Source organism: Thrips palmi, unplaced genomic scaffold (assembly GCF_012932325.1).
Source record: "Thrips palmi isolate BJ-2018 unplaced genomic scaffold, TpBJ-2018v1 HiC_scaffold_10, whole genome shotgun sequence".
NCBI lineage: Eukaryota > Metazoa > Arthropoda > Insecta > Thysanoptera > Thripidae > Thrips > Thrips palmi.
This window is the reverse complement of record NW_023144621.1, coordinates 15,138,145-15,161,587: the sequence shown is the minus strand read 5'-3', so window position 1 is coordinate 15,161,587 and position 23,443 is coordinate 15,138,145. Positions and strand designations below refer to the sequence as shown.

The window sequence follows — 23,443 nt, the reverse complement described above, 5'->3', positions numbered from 1 at the left end:
GAATGGCCGACGCGAGTCAAAGGGGAGTCCGAACCGCACATCCCGAAACAGAATACTCTTTGAAATTGCTTCAGCACCGTCGCAGCATCTCTTAAAAAATACATTATTAATTAATGGAACAACACTGTTGGTTCTTTATCGCGTTGCCCATAATTTAGCAAAAACGTGTCGCTTTGTTGTCCTCAGTTATACATTAGGCTCGAAAAGTTTCACAGTAATGGCGGACATGTCATGAAGGTTCCAGGACAGAGCGGTGTTACAATGGAAGATCCTTCGTCACAAAACCATAACGGGCAGCTGGGTCCTTCTGCTGGTGGCTTTTGCGCTGAGAATAAACAGAGTGACGAAGGGAACCAAAGAATTCAGTATTCAATACCCGGTATACTCCATTTTATTCAACATGAATGGGCTCGCTTCGAGATGGAACGGTCGCAGTGGGAGGTGGATCGAGCTGAATTACAGGTAAACATACCAATAATCCTCTTAAATTTTCACAGTTTTTCACCCTTGCGTGGTCTTGGGTTCATTTTAAACTCTTTCAAGCTTTTCCTGCAAGCTCCATGGCTCTGGTTGCCCCACTTATCGGGTGTTCAATGTAGGCTTAAGTCAAATTTTCAGACTTGGTTTTGATCTTTTTTTGAATGTTTGACGTCACAGAATGCAGTAAATTTGGCTCTTTGTGTCCCTTTGAAATCTACTTTGGTTAAGAAACTTGTATTGTACCGTTTCTGTTCTGTATTAGTTGAGTCTAAACTATGATAACCTATACCGACATCAACAAAGACCCTGTTCTTGATTAGTGCCTGTCAGGCCTTCACCCGTCCTTCAATTTTGTTGTCCGTAATTTCCTTCATTTCGTGCCACTTGTCATCCTTTCAAAATTTATTCTCAGTGCTTACTGCTACTTATTGTAAATACTTTGCTTTAGTTCCTCCGTAATATTTTATATTAGCAGTTTTACTGTTGTCATTTTCTTGATTTTCAAAAGTGGTTTTAATTTTTTTACTCAGACTCTTCTCATATTCTTTATGAGGGGATTCTAATGTTATTATCTTTAAAGGATTTTGAATTTTTGATTGTTGACACAGTGCACCCCCATCAAGTCATGTGCAGTAAAGGAAGGAGATAGGAACTGTCGTTGTCCAAATGTGCCTTAAAGTCCGTTTTCTGGAGAGAAAGAAATAATTTCTTAGTCTTTCTCAAGAAAGCATGGACAACATGTGCATTAGATGCACATTTTCATTGTTAGCACGTGTTTGCCATCAGAATTTTCCAAACTCTTCAATGTATGATGCTTAATACTCAATATTTATATAACTCAAATTATTTTTTCTGTCCTTATCAGGCAAGGATAGCATTTTTACAAGGGGAACGAAAGGGACAAGAAAATCTTAAAAATGATCTGGTACGCCGAATCAAGATGTTGGAATATGTCCTCAAGCAAGAAAGGTAGGTTATTGATAAGTTATGTTTCTCCATTAATTTTAAGACAGCTATATTTAACTGGAAAACCTGTTTCAGAGCCAAATTCCACAAACTGAAGTATGGCACGGAACTACAGCAGGGTGACATGAAGCCTCCAGTGTTTGATGAACCTGGTGTGGCAGAAATGCCAGTAGATGGAGAGTCACCTTTCACATCTGTCAGTAACATTAGTTGGCGTCAGGGACGACAACTATTAAGGCAGTACGTGTTGTTTATTTGTGTAGTGTCTGTGAATTTCTTTTGAGATTTTATGGTAGTAACATTTATTTGGCCTGTAGATACTTACAGGAAATTGGCTACACTGACACAATTATTGATGTACGGTCAAATCGTGTCCGTTCTCTTCTTGGATTGAACAACAATGCAGAAGCTGAAGAAAACCTGAATAATGCCCAACCCGTCTCAACTACTCTCAATGGAAATGAACCAGCTAAAACAGGCAAAAAATCACAGGTACTGTATCATTTAAGAGATAAGGAATCATTTGAACATGTTGTGCCGAGCTGTAACTGTTAAAGTAACTTTGTGTTTTTCTTTTCTCTTTCCCAGCAACATTCTTCACTGACAGAAGCTATGATCTTGGACACTGAGGCAGCGGTTATGGCAAACTTTGAATTCCTAGCCCAAGCTGATGTAGATCTTGATGATGATGAAGATATGAGTGATGATCTAGATGATCAAGGTGATGATGATCAAGATGATGTCAAAACAGCGAGACGGAAAGGAAAGGTATATTGATGTGCATTATTTGCAATGGTTTTTGTTTAAGACGTGTGACTTATTTACTTTTTCCTTCCTAGGGCAATGATGGTCTTGGTGATGATGTTGATGCTGAGGCTCAAATAGTGTTGAATGAACTCATACATCTTACGGAGACAGAAGATAATACTGATGGACGCCATCAATCGGAATCTGCTGAATGGGGTAAGGTCTATAGTTGATTCAGAAATAGGTGAATACAACTGAATCAGTCCGAAATCATATTTATCATTAATGTGTGTATTTTCCCGTAGGATCAGGAATGGGATTTCAGTCTGGAGGTGGTCCCCGAAGGCAGATGGGGTTCATCACGGACGAAGAAGCCCCTGATTCAACCCTGGGCCTAGGAGAATTAGCACAACTAACTGTTAGCAATGAAGCTGAGCAATTTGGGGTAAGTGTGAGAGACTTCTATCGTCTTTGGTTAAAATATTTTGCTCTTTAGAAACTCTTTTCAGTCATTGTATCCTCTTGTTTTGCAGCCCTTAGCATCAACAAAGGAGTTTCGGAAGCAATGGGATGCCAAATACACTCTCCGCAGTCATTTCGACAGTGTCAGAGCCTTAGCATTTCATCCTGTGGAGCCTGTATTGATTACTGCCAGTGAAGACAATACCTTGAAATTGTGGAACCTTCTGAAGACTGTTCCTGCAAAGAAGTAGGTTTCTTCTCATCAATGTTGAAAGTCAAATCTTGCAAGGGGGAAAAAAAGAACGTTGAAAGAGAGAAAAACAAATGTCTTTTAAAATGGAGTGATGTATAGCATTGAGTGTTGGAATTGGAATTCCGTTACATTAATGTCTTAACAATGTATAAAACAATCCTTACTCTCAGGTTATTTTAATATATCAAGGCTACTTTGTACTTGTTCTCTCCTCATTTAATGTTTGACAATGTTTCTCTAATTTACTTTTTCTTTTCTTTTTCCAGATCTGCATCATTAGATGTTGAACCCCTCTATACGTTCCGATGCCATACTGGCCCAGTTCTTTGTTTAGCCATGAGCTCAACAGGAGAACAGTGCTACAGTGGTGGAGTAGATGGAAATATCTTCTGCTGGAACCTTCCTAATCCTAACATTGATCCCTATGATAGTTTTGGTAAAATCGCGTTTAATGCAATCTTTCATTTAACTAGTGTTTTATAAATTTAACTAGTGTTTATAAAGCAATGTTCTCATTTCCTTAAAAAAATTTTTTTTTTCCAGATCCCAATGTTTTAATGTGCAACTTGGAGGACCATACAGATGCGGTTTGGGGGCTTAGTATACACAAGCAAAGACCACAGCTTTTGTCATGTTCAGCCGATGGCACTGTTAAATTGTGGTCGCCTCAAAGCAAAATCCCCCTTCTTTCTACGTATTCGTCTGAACAAGGTAAATTTTTCACATTTTGTATCTTTTATGATATGGATGGGCATTCTGTTTACCTGACTAAACGTTACAACATTCTTTCTTTACAGATGGTATTCCAACATCTGTTGATTTTGTTCGAGATGAGCCTAATCGAATGGTTGCAGCTTTCTCATCATCCCACTGTGTTATTTATGACCTAGAAACTGCCAAACCTGTTGTACGGCTTGAATCCAGTCAGGTAAGTCTATTAAATCAGTTGTTCAGATTTATTACTATTAGATTCAATTCTGCATCAATAGATTGCTCAAACTTTTGTAATTGTGCTTGGATTTTTATACTTTTGTAATTTGTAGGAGGTTCTCAACAATGTTGTCGGGAGACAAATTAATCGGGTGGTGGCACATCCCACTCTGCCTCTGACAATCACTGCACATGATGACCGCCATATTCGATTCTATGACAACACTTCAGGGAAGCTTGTCCATTCTATGGTTGCTCATCTAGATGCTGTTACCAGCCTGGCAGTCGATCCCAATGGTCTATACCTTCTATCTGGAAGTATGTGTTTTTTTTTGTCTCTGAATTATCTTCTTAGTTATTTCAAACCAAATTCTCTGTTACTAATCCTTTTTTAAATTATTTGTAGGTCATGACTGTAGTATCAGACTTTGGAATGTTGATAACAAAACTTGTGTACAAGAGATAACTGCTCACAGGAAGAAGTTTGATGAAAGTATTCTGGATGTAGCCTTCCATCCATCTCGACCATACATAGCAAGTGCGGGATCTGATGCCCTTGCTAAAGTGTTTGGGTGAGCTGGTAATAGATAATAAAATTAAAAAGGTTCGCCTGCACAAAATGAGTTTGCAGTTTTGTTGCTTATGGATGTTTGTCTCAATCCATTTGCATCTAAAACTTATGTTCAAATGCGCCAGGACCCCGCCACTCCAAAACTAGTCAAGCTGTGAGGTGTTTAATATTGAGATGTACCTACGATTCTTTTAATATAAACTGAAGGAACAGCTGTTTAGATATTTTTAAAGTAAAAGTGTAGTTATTTTCCTATTTAGATTTCCTTGGTGGGAAACATTTCAGAGACTCTGAGATGCCAAGGGGCCTAAATAATATTACAATGAACTTTTAGGTCTTTTTGCTCAAAACTGAAATCAGCCTATTTGGAAGCACATGCTCTCAGATCTTTATTTTGAATTGTGATGATTTTTTTTGCTTGTTAAATAGTGTGACAATGGGTTTTCATGTTTCTTTGAATAGATTTCACCCTGTTTGATGATAGGGTAAAGGTGTGGACTGTAATTTTTTTTAAATCATTAGCTGTACTGAAATAATAACAATAAAATTATCCTTGTCGGAGGAATCTTAATGGACCCCTTCTAATCACAGACTATTGGGTTAAATGCGTCAATCACTTCTTCAAGCTGAATTCAATGCATGGAAGTCATGAGTTGTCTGTTATGCATGCCTATATTTCCTAGGGAATCAATTGTTTCTTTGAAGCTGTCTAATTACTTAACTGGTTGTTTCATCAGTTTTTAACACCTCAGCTTATGATAAAGACAATTACAAGCATACCTAAGGTATTATACATGGCTAGTCATACCACTACAACTTAAATCTTTATGTAAATATGGGTCTGGGCAAGTTTTTGACTGAGTATGAAAGTATCTGTCAATTGGAAAGTGGTACTGTTTGGTGGTGGCGTGCTGCAGTGGTGGCGGGGTTCAGCGTTTTAGAATCCCACCCTGTCCTCACTCATTTTTTGATTTTCTATATGTTCTGCAATGAACCTGTCCAATTTTCCCTTCTTGTTCCCCCTACATGAGAGGCCCATTTAAATTATGTTTGCAACTCTTTGTTATACAAAATGTTAGATTGATCTTGAATTTTGAAGTGAATGCAATACTTTAATATAACACTTTTCCTTTATGGGACTTTACTGAATAATTTACTCCTTAGGTTCCTGAGACATTTTCACTAATGTCGACTGTCAGTTGATGTCTCCAGACGCAACCCTGATTCTTTTTACAAACTGTAATTTCATAGACTTGCTTCTGGATGATATTGTAATTTCCTCCCCACCTCCCTTGCCCCTCCCATTTTTTAATTTTTATTGTTTTTGTATCTTGTGTGTGTTGTATTGTATCCAGGGCATTCTTACATCCCTAATAAATCAGCAATGTTATAGATTAGAGAGAGAAATATTGAGTAAATGGTTTGACAGTTCCGAGAATACCTTAAAATTTATGGTAAGAAAACCATTAATCGAAGCTTTAGGTATCCTTTATCATTGATTTCGATTCAGGCTAATGTGTGCTTCACTCAAGTTCTTGGTGATTTTGTTTGCATTTAATGAAATAGAAGTACCCATTTCCTTTGGCCCAAGGGTGAAGCTTTATTATCAGTGTCTCAAACCTGAAATTCACGAGTGCTGTGAGAAAGTGGTCTACCAAATTGTCTAGTCAGCGAACATTTCTTGTTTTAAATTTCAGTCGAGCTTACTTTGCCTTCAGTGGCATAAAGAATAGTAACCTCTGCATTTACCAAAATCAATTTGCTGGAATCTCCCAGTTATGGACAATTCCATTACCCTTATAACTATATATTATTTGAGAACATTTTGTGCTTATTTTATTTCTGACTGACACAAACATATGCTGTGACCTTTAAACAATGTTGCTAAACTCTTTGATACAAATATACCATAAAACTGTTTCCCGAAAGCTAGCAGTTTGCTGACCAATCATGAAAATCAGTCACTGTAGAAAAGACAGCAGGTATTTTTAAATAGTGTATCTTCCTGTTCTCTTCTTTTCTAAATGTTGTGCCATACTTCCCCCAAACTATTAGTTATGAGTAATGTTAACTTATGCATGATGCACTATTTGAAAATCACAAAAAAAATTAAAATGGATTAATATTGCATATATAGTTATCATTTGCTCTTATGAGGCATTTGGTTTCTTTGAATATTGATCTTCAGATGGCACTTAAATAAGGTTGGTAAGGTAACTTACTGTCATATCACATGTATTGAATGCATCTCTGTGTGGCATTGGTGGGTGTAACAGTGTACCACCTACAATTCAAACTGATATGATGTAATCTGTAAGGGAATAATAATTTTTAGAGTTACCCTTAAGTCTTTATTTTAAATTTATACCCTTATCTACCATTTCACAGAGACATAAAACCTGGCCTCAAAGTGAACTTATTTACATATTAATTCTAATGACAATTTTTGTTCAGCAATCCATTTAAAACCTTCAGGGTCCATGTAGAAAGTGCTGATAATTTGCTTCAAATGGACATAATTACAGACTGGTATTTCAGCAAATGTCTCTGCACTTAATTTCTTTCAGTCTACCCCTTTTTTTTTTTGAACAACTACTTGAGAAATGGAATCTCTTCCCATGCCTGAGGAAGTTCTCTCTCCTATTAGGTGTAGAAAATTATTGTTTGGCCCTTTTGTTAAAAAAAAATTAGTCACAGGTTGTGAAATTTCAAAATTTAAGAGGGGTACAACTAATTGTTAACAGTGGATCTTTTGCAAAAGTGATTAGACTGATTTACTGACATTTCTCAATCCGACTTGTTCCTCTTGATGATGTCAAAACTTGCCCTATTTAGCTGAATCAAAGTCTAGTGTAAATCCTTTTTTTTTTTTTTTGTTTGTTATGTTTGAACTTAGAGCTATGGTTAAGTTTTCTTTCTGATATTGTCACATTCTATATATTCCCGAATCAAACTTTGGTTGATGCCTGTTTAATGAAGGTCTGTGGTAGTTGTATGACAATGCTATATATACATATATAAATATATATTATACACCCTTGTATAGAAACAATGGATTTATGTAAAGTTTGGTAGCAAACGAAATACTTCTAACACCAGAGTGCATGGTAGTCTCCACTGGAATGAAGTGATGATGTGAGGAAACACATAAATTTCTTATAACTTGAGTTGTGTATCATGTAAATTATTGTATGTACAGGAGGACTACGATCTAGTTGCTAAGTATTATTATTATGGAACTGTATTATCTACTTATTTAATTTTCATATGCTTCTTTTAATTTTTGAATAAATTTTGCTTTTTCATCCCTATTTCTTTCCTATCTTATTTTAGTAATTCCCTCTCGGTATCCCTCCACAATAGTCATTACAAGGGCCGACCCACCCGCCACCGTTAGAAACTCCCTTTCAACTCGGCTCAGCCTTTCATGTGCTCAGCAAGCCGAGGCAGCGCGGCGGTCTACCTGAGTCTACCCTCACGGCGCCGTGCTCTGAACAGGCGGCAAAAATTGAGAGGACTAGCTCAGGGCGTGTGTGTGTGAAAGTGGCTCCGAGCGCAGAGAGAGCGGCCACCGTGAAAAATGATAAGGGTTCGACTCCCAGGCGTGCCTATTTTCTGGTGTCTTTTTTGCATGTTTTCCCACTGACGCCAAAAGGGTGGTATACGTTCGTGGCGCGGTCGACGACGCGACGGGTTGCCTTCCTTTGCAGCGCATACTCAACTAATTCCAGAGTTTCGCTAGAAAAAGACTGTTTAGGGCCGACATGGTCCTCGAAATAGTGTCAGGAGTCATGAGGAAGTGCTCCAGCACAACATACTCCAGTTTGGGCCATTTTAAATTTTTGGCTGAAAACGGTAAAAAACCATGATCAACGAAAATGGTCGACCTCTTCAAATTTGTCTGAAATTGATATGTAACGTTGCTATGCGTCTGAGAAAGAGATACCCGGTGCGCAATGGTCTTTGACACAATCTGTTTGGTGAGAAAATGACTTCTCCCATGACGCTAGTTGAGCTCTGGTGCCGTGAAGAGGCTGTGGATGACGGGTTGCCCAACTTTCCGGCGCATGCTCAAATTAATTGTTTCGCTCGAGAAAGACTGTTTAGGGTCGAAATGGTCCTTGAAAGTTTCGGGAGTCATCGGGGAGTGCTCCCGCACAACATACTCCAATTGAACCTTTAAAACAAAAGCCTATTTTAATTGCCTTCTACGAACTTGGCCTTCAAGGCCTTGCTTTCATCAAGTCTGTGTGTATACAGCTGTATGTGAGGCTCAGAGTGAGGTAAAGTTAGTATAATTCTTGTAACTTTCAATTTTTCAATTCAGTGTCCATCCTCTCAACAGATCCCTACCCCGACCTTGGTGGTCACCCATACCTAGCAAAAATGTTGAGGACCAAAAGTCGAAGTTAGACAAAGTAAAAAAAGCCTTAAATTGAACAAAAACTTATCGTAGGCTTCACAGCAAATTCAAGATGCTAGAAGTATCAAAATGTTATGTTGGAGTCTTCTAGTGTTAAAAAGAAATATCAAACAGGTCAAAGCTAATCATAGTTTATTATGGCAAAGAAGAAAATCACTACCAACAATACTGAAGATGTTAACAGAAGCACTCTTCCTCTTTCTTTGCTTCAAAAAAGACACAAACACCAACACTTGCCTGGTGTCTGATTACAAAATAAAGAGATAAGTCTTACAAGAACTTTTGATTAAAATTTGTCAAATACTGGGTTGATACAAAGTAGAATGGAAAAAGACTACTCATAACTTTTAATAACAAAGACTCTCTACATTCTCTAAATCTCTAGAAAAATGGAATACAGTTAACAGGACATGTACAAAAGAATACTGCACTGTAACCTGCAAGATGTTTTTTAAAAAAAGAGAATACTGTCCCTACATCACAATTAGTTCATTAAAATGTTTTATCAACTACATAGGCATACATTAATTGATATGGCTTGAAGAGAAGAAACCGTGATGCCTTAAATTTGTGTAGATTTAACACAACCCCACAAAAATGCAAAAAAAAAAAAAAAAATCATCCATAAATTATACGATGATTTGAACAAGGATAGTAAAAAAGAATATGACTGAGACTCTAAAAAAGAAAGTGAATATACAGATGAAATACAACATGATTGAGATGAAGATTATCAGGTACAGATAGGACACATTTGCCATTAACTGAATGTCGGTAATTTACAAATACAATGATATAAATAAATTGAAAGAAAGTTTAAGCAAGAGATAAATACACATGCTATTAATTACAATAAATAAGAAGCATGATGTAGACAAAGACTGTCTCATCACAAAAGCACATTCAAAGTTCATTATTAAGCTGAAGATTCAGAGAGAAAAAAAATCTATTCAGAATCATTTTAACACAGCTCAATTATTAGATTCAAAAGTAGACACTGGTTAAGTACAATTGAGAGATCACTAGGTCAGAATACAATAAAAAGAAGCCTATATAAAAAGTAACTACAGAAAGTTAATTGGAACACTGGTATTTTGAGCCAATCTATAAATATGGCTGGTAACACTGGGAATAAAACCTACTATGGAGTCAGACTTAAAATCACAATTAAATGTATCAGGATAACTGTATTATGATAGGATAAAAATACAGGATGATATTGAAATGTATTAATCCAATGCTGCCTTGCGAGCAAAGGATGCAAGAGAAGAGATTTCAGAAGGCTCAGTGGGCAAACGGCTGAACTCTATCTCCTCACTTACACTGTTGCTATGAGACTCTGACTCGACAGGCCACTTTTTGTGTGATGGTGCATACAAACACAAAAGGGCAAAAATGTAAATATTCCACATGCCATAGACTCCTGTGAAAAATGCAGAAGTGTACTCAATTTCAAGAGACTCATCCCACTTCCACCTGCCTTCTGCAACCTGACCAAGGATAAATCCAACAACTGTCATGGCAGCACACAGAAGGGTCGCGAGCATAAGAAACTTAAAACGGTAGATGACTCCTTCGTAGTGCAGGCGGCGCACTGAAGACATTCCCGGCAGAACTGATCTCTTGGCACTTATGTTCTGGAAAACCTGCAAATCAGTAAAAAGAGCCAAATTGAGTGAAAAAAAATAGAAACCATGACAACAGTCAAAAAAGAAATAATAAACTTTGAAGCAGTTTAAGTGGAAATAAACAACATGTACCTTCCATATCATGTAGGACAGGAAGAGGAAGTAGACGCCTGCAGAAATTCCAGCAAGGATGATGAATGTCAGGGCAAGATTGGTGCCAATGTCTGTGACCCAAATGGAATAAAAGGGATTCCTCAACTGAATTCCACGCTCACACATGTCAAATATAAAGAGGGAGAGGCATCCCACACCAACAGCGCTCAAATGCTTCCAGTAAACACGCAAGTGGTTGTGGCGGTTGTCTTCTTGAACCATCATGTGTTCTCCAGCAAAAACAAGCCAAAAGGAAAGGAGCGCAGAATAAAACACTCCCTGCTTAATGTCGCCAAGTAGCAGCATGAAAGGCATGTCAAAGTAGAGCGTAAGATATTCCAATGGCGCATTCAACAGGGTGAGAGCTCCCCCAAGGAAGATAAGCATGTACTCAAGCAATGCAGGAGGTCTTGCAAGTTGATGAACACGCTTCCAGAACCAAATCATGATGCCTACAATGAAAGGGAAGAATATGGTCTTGAGGGAAACCCACACTTTGGTGAAGCCTCCATTCTGATTAATTGTAATCAGCCACATATTTTCTAGCTGCCCCAACTTTTCATTGATGTGCTTGAAATGATCAACAGGAAGACGAATATTCAGAAGATAGAAATCATGGTGCAAGGATCCCAGCTCAAACAGAGGCACTATAGAACAATTATAGTAATAGCCAATCTTTTTGTTATCAATCACACAATCTAGTGATCGTTCTTCCACAGCAGAAGCGTATGGTTTCCATTCATCATCAGGATCTCCCTTGTTTCGATAGCCAAGCTTTGCATCTATAGTGATAATGGTTCTTGGATCCATCTCGTTTTCAGAGTGATAAGCAACATCAAACTGCAGCACTCCAATCAAATTCTGCTGCCAGCGGGAATAGTCCAGAGAGACATTTTCTCTCGGTAGAGGAATTTGAAAAACAAACACAATGCGATTGGCCATCTCAAGTTTTGATTCTTCATCCATGTAGCTGGTTAAGTCGTAGTTAGTGCACATGCCCTTCTTGCCTCTGTTATAGAACCATTTCGGTGTATTGTTTCCTCTGTCGACACAATTCGTGCCCAGGACATTGTAGGCGCTAGAAGGGGTTGGAGCAATCAGCCCCCCGATCAAGAAGCAAACAACCTGGGCAAGCAGCAGCAATGCTACAAGAACCGACAGCTTTCTGCCACTCAAGTTCTCCACAATGGTACCTTGCATTGTGAAGCGGTCACAGAACTTAAACCACAAAATTTAAAACAATGCCCCGCGGAGATAAGAGTCATAAACAGAACACCATGCCATGGAGCCGACAAGATAGACGATGGCGGAGGGCCTAGTCCGCTCCTAGGCTTCGGAGCGTTGAGCGTGGATCTCCTTGCTTCTCGATCACTCAGATCACTTCCGTGAACAAAAATCAGAATCAGGTGCTCTATTGGTGTAGTCTTGAGATCAAATAGATATTCTTCCCCACAACACTGGCTAAAACTTAGCACAAGCCGAAGCCGAGTCGTGCTGTCCGTCCCGTCGTCCGCACCGACAACTTAACTTTGTTTTTCTTTTTGTTGTTTCCTGGACCACCGACGAAGTCGATTTCGAGGCTCTCGAAAGTCAATGACCGATATCTCGTTCTCGACTCATCTCGATCTCGATGCACTCTCGATGAACCCGGGCCGAACCCGTAAAATCTGTAAACACCGACATAACTTTACCTTTGTTTAACAAAATAATAACACTAATTTAAACAGTCTTCTGTATTGTACATTTTGACATTATGGCGTTCAGCTTAGCAGCCTTTTCTTACATCATTGCATTGATTGCGGATGCCTTTCTTATATTTTTAGCTATTTTTCACGTAAGTCTTTCGGCGTCTTGCCATTAACCTGTACCAAGTTTTCAAGAACTTTCTTTTTCCCCTGTCCTTAAGTTTCCTGTTTATCAGAAGAAACATCTAATAACTCTGCTTTCAGGTGATTGCAATCGACGAGCTAAAAACGGATTACAAGAGTCCCATAGACCAGTGCAATAGCTTAAATCCTGTAAGTCTATGTAACATGCCTAAAAATGGATTAAAATGACTAGTTGATTTTCATTGATCTGACTCGTGAATGTTAAACTTGCAGTTGGTTCTCCCAGAGTATATTCTCCACATTGCTTTCAATGTGTTGTTTCTGTTTGCTGGTGAATTCTTCTCTCTCTGTCTAAACTTGCCACTCATCGCCTACCATATTAACAGGTATGTTAAATTTTAGTAACTTTTCTTTATTCACTCCCTACTAAATCAACTTCATAAATCAATCTTTTTATATTTATTTCGTTTTCAGGTATCTTCACAGACCTCAATACATGAGTGAACATGGATTGTACGATGCTACTACAATAATGAATGCAGATGTCCTGGGAAAATGCCAGAGGGAAGGGTGGATCAAATTGTCCTTCTACCTGTTATCCTTCTTCTACTATCTTTATGGGTTAGTTATCTCGTCGTGCAGGTGCCTAAAATGTATACGATGTGAAGTGTTTATTAACTTGAAACCTTTAATTACAGGATGATTTACTCTCTAATCTCAGCTTAAGCTGCCTATCAATGGTCAAATAATGAATGGAGAATGACACTGCTCAGCCCCTTTTTGTGGTATTATTTTGTTTAAATTTATTGAAATTTTTATGGTTTTTCTTACCTTTCTTAAAGAACAATTGTTTTTTTTTTTTTTAAATATAGCTTTATGTAAAATGTTGCCACTTTTCTTGGTCAACTTTTCACTGTCGTGTGACACAAATTGCATATTATTGATAAGCAATGTGATAACACTGTGCTTGTAATACTTCGTGCTGTATTCTGTAGTCCACAACTCAAATCATAGCACCTAGACACCCACTGCAATTGCCAGAGAACAATTTAGTGTCCGTCTTTTAAGTAGTTCTTCTGTTCTTAAAATGTAAGATTTATGATTGAGTTTATTGTGTACTTATTTATTAGGTATTGTCAATTTTTTAAATTCTACTTTATTGATACCGTGAACGAATGTAATTTATGTGTAGGTTATTAGCCAATTCATATAATCAATTTTCTGTCACCAACACGGTGTATTAAAATCTTTCAAATGAAATTCATGAAGGAATTTTGGAGTGGCTAAGATTATCTTGGATGACTTCGATATGATATGAACTTCTCAGTTGAGAAAGCATGTTTCCACCTTGCATCGTTTCATAATGGCTTCTACCATAGGACTGGAGGGTGTAATAACAAATCTGTCAAAAATATAATAAAGATAATTAATTATATTAATGATCACTAAGAATTACTTACAGTTTAGCAAAAGTCTAACACTTCACACAAATACACAACACGCTAATGTACATGTGAGGAGAGGAAAGAGAGAGGGGTCCTCACCATACCATTCCCCCACATTTAAAGAAATGAACAGTAGGGGAACAATAATAAGGCAAGGACAAACAATTAAAAATAATGAAATCTTGACGGGAGAAGGGTTCTAATGAATTACCTAAGATGCAAGAGTCCAGATTACATGTAACTGACTCTGCTGGCAGTAGGCTCTCATTACAATTTGACCATTGTACCAACCCTCTCCTAGTGCCTTCAGTAATTGAAGGGACAGAAGACAAATTCATTGATAGGACAACAGTAATTGCTACTTGGTGCAAATAAAATTTTACAACAAAACACCTTTAGGGATTAAGGCCAGCACACCTGCACAAAAGAAAAAAAACCAGTAACAAAGACAACCTTGAGAACTTCTTTTCTTCAACAAGTGAAGGAAAACAAAACCATTAGAAAATGCAAAATAATTTTTTTTCTCCAACTGTAGTACTTAAGCAGGTTGAATGAATGTATAACAAGAATCACACACATGCAATCTCATTCAACCAGAAGCACATCCATTCAACATTCAGGTCATCATACATCAGTTCAAACACATCCACGCTCAGAGCTATTCCAACAAGACGAGAAGGCCACGGCGAGGCAGCATGTTGACAGATATTGTCAACCTCATTTCACTCTTTCACATGCGCGCCCTCATTCTAGGCATCTGCCACTCAGTGTGCCACAGTGTGCCACACACCCTGCTGAGTGGAGATGCAGGCTATAGAGAAAGCAGAACTCCTCAACTGAAAAACGGCATCTACTTCAGGAAACCTTGAATGGTCTTCCAGCTCACTGGCTAATTCACTCAAACACACATTTATTATCATTGAACTGTTTTAAGTCAACACTAATGATAATTTCAGGTACCAGGGTAATTCTTCAAACCATTTTCCAATAAAAACCAGAAATAGTATTACAGACACAGAAAAGATAATCATTAAGTGACGCAATTACACAAGACATGGTGAAGTGATAGGGACATTCATCCCACATTTCATCCTGCCTCACAAATGCAAAAATATGTATAAAAAGAAAGTGCTGCACTTTCACTGAGATTGAGTCATTTGCTTCAAGCAGAATATAAAAAGTACAAATACTGCCCCACCACTCTAAACTAAGCCAGCCTTGTACTGCACAAAGGCAGGTTACAATCAGCAGTATGTATCAAAAAGCAAATGACATCCGATAACATTTTTATCAAGTTTGGAACTTACACTACAATTATTACAAATAATTTAATAAATATACATAATAGATTCCCTCGATTGCAGTACCCAGAGAAGCTTTCAGTATAAATGCAGACTAGAGCTCCTGGCACTAGTCAGTCCATAATTACAGGAACAGTATTGTTTCTGTGTTACTGTATGCAATGGAGTGGTTTCAAAAAAGGATGTGGAAAAAAAGAAACAAAAATGTCACCGTACGAAATTAAAGCAACTTTGCGCAAGTTTCACTAGGATCCCCAATGCTACTGGTACACTTTGTATGAATAGTATCAATGTTTAAAGAAACAGATGGTTTTTATCATAGAATGCAGAGTATGTTTGATGTGGGAATAATGACTCCTTCAAAAAAAGGATGAAGTACCAACAAAAGAGTGGCACAAATGGTGCAAACATTTCCAAATCACCATAACCTTTTAGAAAAAAGAGGACTGATCAAAGAGACCCACTGGTACATGTTAAACACGTTTCTTTTCTTTTTTTTTTTTTTTTGATTGTTTTTGTTTTTTAATTTTAAATAAAAAAGGAAAACTTTAAAAATATTCAGGAAGCTCTAAATGGGTGCACTTTTATGTTCCACAATTTCTCACACAGTCTTAGTAGTACATTCAAAGATAAACAGAGGATACAAAGCCACACCACCCTACTGGATAAGACCACCTTGCATTTGTGTTAACAATAAAAATGAAACCAAACAAAAAAAAAAGTAAAACTGATATAAAAAATGATGTCAAATAGTAACAAAAACAGGATTCTCACTCTTTGTTTCAACAAACACCTACGCAATTAGCAACACTGCCAAAACCGAAATTATGTTAAGAAAAATATATTTTGATGTATCACTTAGGTAGTACAATAAGTCAGAGTAAGGCTGATAAATGAACGCAACTCTGATGTTGATTAATTTTAAGAGGGCAAATGAAAATGGAAAATGAGGACACAACCCCAAGTGATGCATACAGTGGTATTCAGAACAGCATTGCCGAATTTTGTTACTAGAAAATGGTGTGACTTGATAGAGTAAAGCATCCCATAGTGATAACAATAAAGTTTGGGTGGGTGAAACTGGGCGGTCACGATCATCAAATTGCACGTGCTTGCACATACCATCAACACAACCTAATCTACCTCATCTTTCTCACTCACAGTAACAGAACAATTACACCACTTTTTACAGTTCAACACCACAGTTCAGGGTGGATAACACACACAAGCACACATCACAGCCGCTAATCCTGCATATCCTCTGGGATTTCATGTGGATTGAGGATTCCGGGTACAGCCATTTGAATGCGTCTCTTTTCCTCTTGCATTAACTGAAGTTCATGTTCACGCTCTTCAAGATACAGGTCGGAGTCGTCATCACCAGTGTATTCCTGTGTGAAAATAATAAGGGCATGTCTTAAAATACTGCAACAACATATGACAGAAAATAGCAAACAATACATACTCGAATTTGAACAAGGAAATCACGTAGATGCTCTTTGAATGCAGGAATATCCTGGTCCAAGTTGAACAGTCCCTGCACAGTGATCTTTATTTGGTTGTCTGTCAGATGGGGGAATGCAGCACGTAGTAATGAGGCCACAAACTCTTGGATGTAGGCTACATTGTCAGGGGTGGGACCCAATGCTACCTTTATCCTATTCTGTTCAACTCTAGAGAACATATAGGCCAAAATTGTAGCGTGCATGGTAAGACCTAGAAATGAAAAAATAGCATTAGTGATAAACAAAACCAGCAATCTTAATACATGGTAACAAAGGAAGAAACTTGAAGCACATTTTACAGTCACTTACCAGCAGTATGAGAGGTATCTGTGACAACTGAAAAAATGTGTTGCAAAATATCTGTGAAGTATGTCTGATAAAAGCTTTGAGCAGCTGCTTCGTGTTGTTCTACGTTCTGGATCATTTGATACAGTATCTGCAATCCTGTGTCAGCTACATTTCGCATTGTATGTTTGAAAGCCCAAATGATAGAGTCCAGAACAAGCTTGAACTGTGCCGGAGGGATGTTGAGGAAGGCTGGGAAGCAATGGTTGTTTACAGCCTGTGGGGAAAAGGTCACAACAAATTTAAGGTTTTATCTTTAGGAGAAGTATTACTGGAGAGGAAAGCAATAACCACACACCTGCAATAAAAGGAAGAAGTTCGTTCTATGTTCGGGGTGTTCTTCAAAGTCTTTGTTTATCATATCCAGAGTGCATTCAAAGACTGCATCAAATATCTTTGGAATTTCAGGTGTAATATGAGCTTCAAGCTTGTTAACAATCATTGCCATTGCACTCAGGACTTCAGGCTCTCTGGCAGATGGAACATTTGTCCTCTGGTAGTCCAGAAGAACAGCGTCCAAAAGGGGCGGAATGAAATTTTCTAGAACCTGAAGAAACACATGATTCACAAAATTAACATCGATACAAAGCAACGAGACTCAAGAAAATCTTTTAAGGTAAGCTCCACCTACCATTGCATGGTCCATTGAACGAGAAATCCAATCAGCAATAAGTTTGATTGTTTCCTTTTTCACAACTCTCATACTTTTGATCAAGGGCTGTTTGGTGACAGCCTCACCATTCAAAGCAATTGCAGCACTAATGTTTGTACTCATAACTTTATACACATTCAGCATATCCAAATATATGCGTCCCAGCTAGAAAAATACGTAACATTTCTAGAAGAATGTCTCCAATATCAATAAAAATGATTTGAATTATAGGATTACCTGAATAACATATGGGTGACCTAAAGCTTTGCAAGCTCTGACATTAGTTTTAAGAATGCTTGCTAATTGTTTCACTGCATCTGGATCCTTGAGGACATCAACATTCTAGCAAACGAAGAAAAAAAACATTATAAAAGCCTAACTCAACAAGTATGATTTTGTGAATCTTATTATTTAAAGAAAAAAAAACTTACTTTAGAGGCCTGACTGATTATGTCATCCCACACTTGATTAGGGAGCATCATGTATTTCTCTATCAAAACATCCTGAGCCATAGTATCTACCTGGGCACTGATCATGTAGCCCACAGCCTCATAAAACGTGTGAACCTAAAAAAAATAGATAGATGGATACGTTTGAAACAATAAAAATACACACAACAAGTGAGTTAAATTGCTCAGCATGTATATGAGAGGAAATTCACCTGTTGTGCTTGCAAATCACATATGATGGTGCTTATAGTGCTGAGAATCTCTTCAATGAATGGCATGACCTCACCAACTTGAGTAGTGACAAAATGTCGCCTGCATTTAATAGCTATCTTAATGAAAGTGTCACATGCCATGTCCTGAACACCCTCATGAGTTTCTGCAAAAGATGAAATTAGTCATTAGAATGACTTGATGCACCAAATTATTAGGCAGTATACGGTTTCAGACAGTGGAAATACTCACCATGCATAAATTCAAATAATTTATTAACAACAGTCTTTAAAAATTTCCAATGTGCTCGGAGGAATCGAGGGTATTGTCCAACAACATACATGATGTTCGAGGCTATGATAGCTTTGTTATCTTTTCCCTTCTTTTGCTCACATAAGCCCAGCAGATCTTTAATGACAGTAACCAGGAAACGTTTTTCATCTTCTTCTTGCATTGCACCTGAAATACTTCCTATAGCCCAGCACAGCTGCACACGCACGAAAACAAAACAAACCATGGAGTTACAAACATGGAAGAGAGGGTTCTTTGAACAATAACAAAAACATATTGCAAGTATCAACTTACAGTGTTGAGGTTCTTCCATGACCACTCTCTCCCATTCACCTGGAGGTGTAGTTTCTCAGTCATGACTACTTCAGTATCAGTGCAGTCAAGGTGGGTTAGATAAACTAATGTTTCACGCATATTTTTGTACAAATTAATAGAGTCAGTGTCTTTCATGAATTCTCGAATGACCTCTCCATTTTCGTTTTCAACCACCAAAACCTCTTCTGGCTTAGCCATGCGGCTGATCATAATATACCGGACCTTGAAAAAAATAAATAAGCAGGTTATTTGATAGGATATTATAGGTGGTTAGTAATACATTGAACCAAGAAGACCGAGTGTCAATACCTTTGTAAGAACACGGGAGTAGAATTCTCGCCTTGTCAGAGAATGCGGCTTGAAGGTGAGGGTGGGCGCAGGGTGAAATGGACTTTCACCATATAAGGAGGATGCCAAATAATTCCAGTACTCCAAACATATTTTGAAAATTTCCACCTCTTCTACTTCAGATATGAGTACAAGATAATGCAAAGCCTAGGAAGAAACCAAAAGTTCAACATAGCACAAAAAGAAGAATTGGGACATGAAGTTAAGTTTAAGAGGGAAAGAAATTTACCTTGAGCAATTCTTGACTGAGGCCCTTCTTTTCTATCAGCTGACCTCGTTCTTTGAGGAATGTGCACAAGAACATGGCAAGGTTCTGGATAAAATTTTGCTCCTGATCTTGGCCACATGCATAGGCCTCTTTGATGTTCGTGTTGACAGGCAGCATCTACAAAATGAAATTTGCATTTTACTCATCTATGTTCACAAGTCACGAAAAGGAGCTGGACACCATAGACACACTGAATGTCACAGCGACTTACCGCTTCTAATTGGCCCATGGTTTGAGTGTACAAAGCAATAAACATGTCGTCATAATTTGCTCCTGATACACCCGCTACTTCGTTTAAGCACTTCAAAGTTACATTACGAAACATTGGAACATTGAGGAACTGAAACATGAAAAAGCAAGGGTGAAGAGTGTGTTTGGTTACAGAGCACATATCAGCATTAATTAACCAAAGAGAGCTATGGTACCTTATAGATCAAGGTACTAATTAATTTTGTTTCAAATATGTATCCCAGAGGTATCCAATTTAGAAACCTTAGGAGAGTTTCTAGAGTAGCGCCGACCAAGGGAGCATTCTGTGAATTTTCCATAACATATTGACAAAGTTGAAATATTTGAGAAAATTCAGAACACATGGTATCCTTGAGGTGCTTGGCTTTAGTTTGGGTCATCTGGCCACTGGAGTAATCAAATACTTCTTCACTCAACAGCTTTAGGATTTCCATATTGTTTTGACAAAGGCTTTCGTTTGTCTTGCTAGCACCCACAATATCAGGAATGAAAGACTCCCAGTTTTTGGGCCACTCTCGTTTCAAAACCTGAAAAACAATAATGCACACAGTCGCACAAAAAAAAAAAAAAAAAAAAAAAAAAAAGGAGGAGAGAGAAAACCAATTAGTTGACAATTTTGAAGCAGTATGACAAACAACATTTCAAGACAATGAGATATAGGATTACCTGAACAAGGATCAAATTCAGCTTAAGTAGGTATAATTTCTCTCTTTCCATAGTTTCTGGATCTGACGAGGTTTTAATAATGAGGCCTACGATGTACTTCTTAATGCCTGAAGGGACAAGATGCAAAAATTAATCTTGAGTGGATAAACAATCTCCAAAGAAATTTACAGTTGTGTAGATAATACTTACCCTCACACTGGTTTCTAGGTAAGACACGCCATCTCGTTTTAATGACTTGTTCTAAAATCTGAAGAGCATAATATTTAGTTTGTTGATTACTGGAAAACTCAAGGATAGCATCCACACGAGTCCATGCATCTGGGTGCTCTTTTAATGTTGTAAGGACTTCTTGTGCCACTCTTTGCTGAAATAACACACATAGAAACAGAATGTAATTAAGTAAGTAAAAACAGAGATTTAATTGTGAACAAACAAACAATTTATACTGACCTGGTCTCCATTTCCTGTATACATGACTCCAACAATGTTATCAAGGAGATTAATATCCAGCTTCTGGCTGAAATCCAGAAGCTTGGAAGCTTGTTCCGACAAGGCTGCCATTTTCACTTACAATTCTGAAAACAAAAATTATTCTTCAAACTAAAATCAGGAAACAAATGATTCTTCTCTCTCACTCAGACACATGTGCACTTGAATACTTTTGAATACTTCCCAGTAAGAACGAAAAAAAAAAAAAAAAAATCTCAACATTTAACTTTAAAAAGGTTGGGTTTGACTAATTGAGTAATAGAAAAGTGCTCATTATGACTGAATTAATACTGGCAAATGTGCATGAAGCAAGAAAATGAAGAACAAGAAATCTCCTACAAATAGAATAAGATAGAATAACCAACACTTAGGCACATTCTCACACTTACATGTACAATAAAAATAGGTAAATCAATCACACATTAGCCAAGAAAGCTGTCTCCACAGTCAAAACACCACAGCACACCTCTCTGCACACAAGATCATTCATCTGCTCATACCTGAAAGATGAAATTACAACAATTAAGATAAAATAAAAACCATTTGAGATGACTTAACACATAGAAGTTCCATTCACATTCTAACTTCTCTTGGTATCCAATAAAAACAAAAAAAACAAAAAAAAAACAAGAACCGCTTGCATCACCAAATGAAAGCCTTTTATGTGCCTTCTTGACAATTAACTTAACAAAACCATTAGTTGCATCATCTTATATTAAGTGAAACCCACTAGACAGTCCCTGGAGTTGCTGCACAATGTGAATCATTGTGAATAAGACTATGAGACCCCGACAGAATGTTCATAAAGAGAAAAAACAAACAAAAGCTAACAACACAAATGTAGCTCAATGACAAGTTGGCTTTTGAATAAAATTTCTAAAACATTCCCTCCCCTTTTTGAGATTACTGAATTATTAATACCTTTCCAGGAACTGCAACACGCACCCACACATTCACACGACATTGTTACTTGTTGATGATTCTCTCTTGGACATGCTACACAATCACAGGTAACACTGACTCTCGCTTCATTCTGCACAGCTCTCTGAATAAATCATACATTGGAAACATTCATAAAGCCACATTCAATCTAACATACATCCCATTGCCCCGATCAAAAATATAAGAGAGCCCACTGTTTGCGAAAGGCAGTGCCGCAGCCATGTCACATATAAGGTTTTGTATCAGCACCATCTGAAGCTCCTCCAGTGGAAAAACAAGAAACTAAAACCAAAAGCTACTTTGAGTAGTTAAAAAGGTGCAAATGTAGAAAAGTACGGGGCACCATAATGAATTACCGTGTGTAAAGAATAGCAACCAAATGTAGTTGCAAGAATATAATACAGAAGGTAATCAATAGTGAAAAAGGATTAGAAGAATAAAATCAAATAGCTGAATAAATCTAAAAAAATAACGAACTGAATCATGTAAGGACACTGTCAAGGGAAACAGGCACAATCCCATTACTAGTAACATATTGGTAAGAGAGGCTTACAAATTGGGAACTCAAGATGCAACATTCCTTAAAGCAGTGTGGAGACAATTCCCTAACGACACGGACTCTTAAACAACCCATAGATTGGCTAAACAAAAATTTAGTTCAAAATTTTAACCAAAAAGTCAGCGCCCGGGCCGAGCGTTTTCTGGTCTTCCAGACACAGGGCTTATCAATTCTAATATCGAAATGCTCCAGCAGAAGGCACAGACGGAGGGCATTTCGATTCACAGCAACGTGCAATCAAAGATACACTGCTCTAGTAGTTTCTCAGTCGGCTAAATTGAGGCGGAATGGTAGGGCCGTTAACCCCCTGGACCAAACAGGATAGGCCTTCGCTGCCTGGTGCCTGGGCAGCCCACCCTATACGACGCGAACCACAGGGCAACATCAACAAAAGGACATACCCAAACACATGCAAGCCCTGCTCACGGTATGTCAAAGGTCTAATGCCTCGATCAAAAACTAGTTCTGCTCCTCGATGTGACAATGACACAAGTTAACTGTTTACTGGGGGCCACATTCTTCCCGCGTATATGCGTTCCCAAGTTCCTGCGCATCCCGTACCGCCGCTTCGCATCACTTCGGCACGAGGACGGGGCGCATTTAGGGCAAAAACCTCACAAACATTTCAGTAGTTTAAGTTAACAAGGGCCTACTCACGCCGGATACCAAGAGAAGTGGTCTTTCACAACAAACTAACGGCAAACATAGTACTCAATCAAAATGTACTGATTCCAACCTAAATATCTTTCTCTCATCAAAATAACAAGATGGCCGCGCAATGCCTGACCTCGGTGCAAGCCCCTTTCTGATTGGCCGCCCAAATTCCGGAGAACCAATCAGCGTCCGTTTCAGATTTTGTTTTGTGACGGCAGGCACGGCCCTTGAGATGGGAAACGCGATAAACGTTGATGCAGAAGCAATGCATCCACGCCCCAAGCCGTCTTTCTGTTTTGCGATCACTTCAATC

General features: G+C 38.0%; 4 protein-coding genes across 9 annotated transcripts; 2 read left to right on the top strand and 2 right to left on the bottom strand.

The window, feature by feature from the left end:
* The first annotated feature begins 37 nt into the window (after nucleotides 1–37).
* On the top strand, nucleotides 38–7,720 carry LOC117639034 (striatin-3). Its single transcript, XM_034374388.1, has 13 exons — nucleotides 38–462; nucleotides 1,346–1,449; nucleotides 1,522–1,686; nucleotides 1,764–1,938; nucleotides 2,035–2,214; nucleotides 2,286–2,409; nucleotides 2,499–2,638; nucleotides 2,727–2,902; nucleotides 3,175–3,344; nucleotides 3,452–3,619; nucleotides 3,706–3,836; nucleotides 3,952–4,156; nucleotides 4,245–7,720. The coding sequence occupies exons 1-13, from the start codon at nucleotides 232–234 to the stop codon at nucleotides 4,412–4,414; spliced, it is 2,139 nt and encodes a 712-aa protein (XP_034230279.1). The 5' UTR covers nucleotides 38–231; the 3' UTR covers nucleotides 4,415–7,720.
* Nucleotides 7,721–9,028: 1,308 nt separating this feature from the next.
* LOC117639035 (protein wntless) lies at nucleotides 9,029–12,141 on the bottom strand. Its single transcript, XM_034374389.1, has 2 exons — nucleotides 10,593–12,141; nucleotides 9,029–10,478 (listed from the first exon to the last, which is right to left on the bottom strand). Exons 1-2 carry the CDS (start codon nucleotides 11,811–11,813, stop codon nucleotides 10,062–10,064), a joined length of 1,638 nt encoding a protein of 545 aa, XP_034230280.1. The 5' UTR covers nucleotides 11,814–12,141; the 3' UTR covers nucleotides 9,029–10,061.
* Nucleotides 12,142–12,238: 97 nt separating this feature from the next.
* On the top strand, nucleotides 12,239–13,420 carry LOC117639043 (protein cornichon). Its single transcript, XM_034374398.1, has 5 exons — nucleotides 12,239–12,447; nucleotides 12,563–12,631; nucleotides 12,716–12,828; nucleotides 12,917–13,063; nucleotides 13,141–13,420. Exons 1-5 carry the CDS (start codon nucleotides 12,367–12,369, stop codon nucleotides 13,166–13,168), a joined length of 438 nt encoding a protein of 145 aa, XP_034230289.1. The 5' UTR covers nucleotides 12,239–12,366; the 3' UTR covers nucleotides 13,169–13,420.
* A 436-nt stretch (nucleotides 13,421–13,856) lies between these two features.
* On the bottom strand, nucleotides 13,857–23,339 carry LOC117639032 (exportin-1). 6 transcript variants are annotated; one of them, XM_034374378.1, is made up of 20 exons: nucleotides 23,134–23,246; nucleotides 21,897–22,020; nucleotides 21,365–21,475; nucleotides 20,937–21,061; nucleotides 20,676–20,850; nucleotides 20,487–20,593; nucleotides 19,997–20,347; nucleotides 19,783–19,911; nucleotides 19,533–19,688; nucleotides 19,265–19,450; nucleotides 18,935–19,177; nucleotides 18,602–18,836; nucleotides 18,352–18,515; nucleotides 18,122–18,256; nucleotides 17,928–18,032; nucleotides 17,670–17,855; nucleotides 17,337–17,585; nucleotides 17,003–17,255; nucleotides 16,654–16,904; nucleotides 16,433–16,579 (listed from the first exon to the last, which is right to left on the bottom strand). In XM_034374378.1, the coding sequence occupies exons 4-20, from the start codon at nucleotides 21,045–21,047 to the stop codon at nucleotides 16,433–16,435; spliced, it is 3,183 nt and encodes a 1,060-aa protein (XP_034230269.1). In that variant the 5' UTR covers nucleotides 21,048–21,061; nucleotides 21,365–21,475; nucleotides 21,897–22,020; nucleotides 23,134–23,246. The 6 variants fall into 6 exon arrangements, with proteins under 6 accessions (XP_034230274.1, XP_034230269.1, XP_034230270.1 ...); XM_034374379.1 differs by lacking the exon at nucleotides 23,134–23,246 and adding an exon at nucleotides 22,878–23,048; XM_034374380.1 differs by lacking the exon at nucleotides 23,134–23,246 and adding an exon at nucleotides 22,471–22,580.
* Nucleotides 23,340–23,443: the final 104 nt, after the last annotated feature.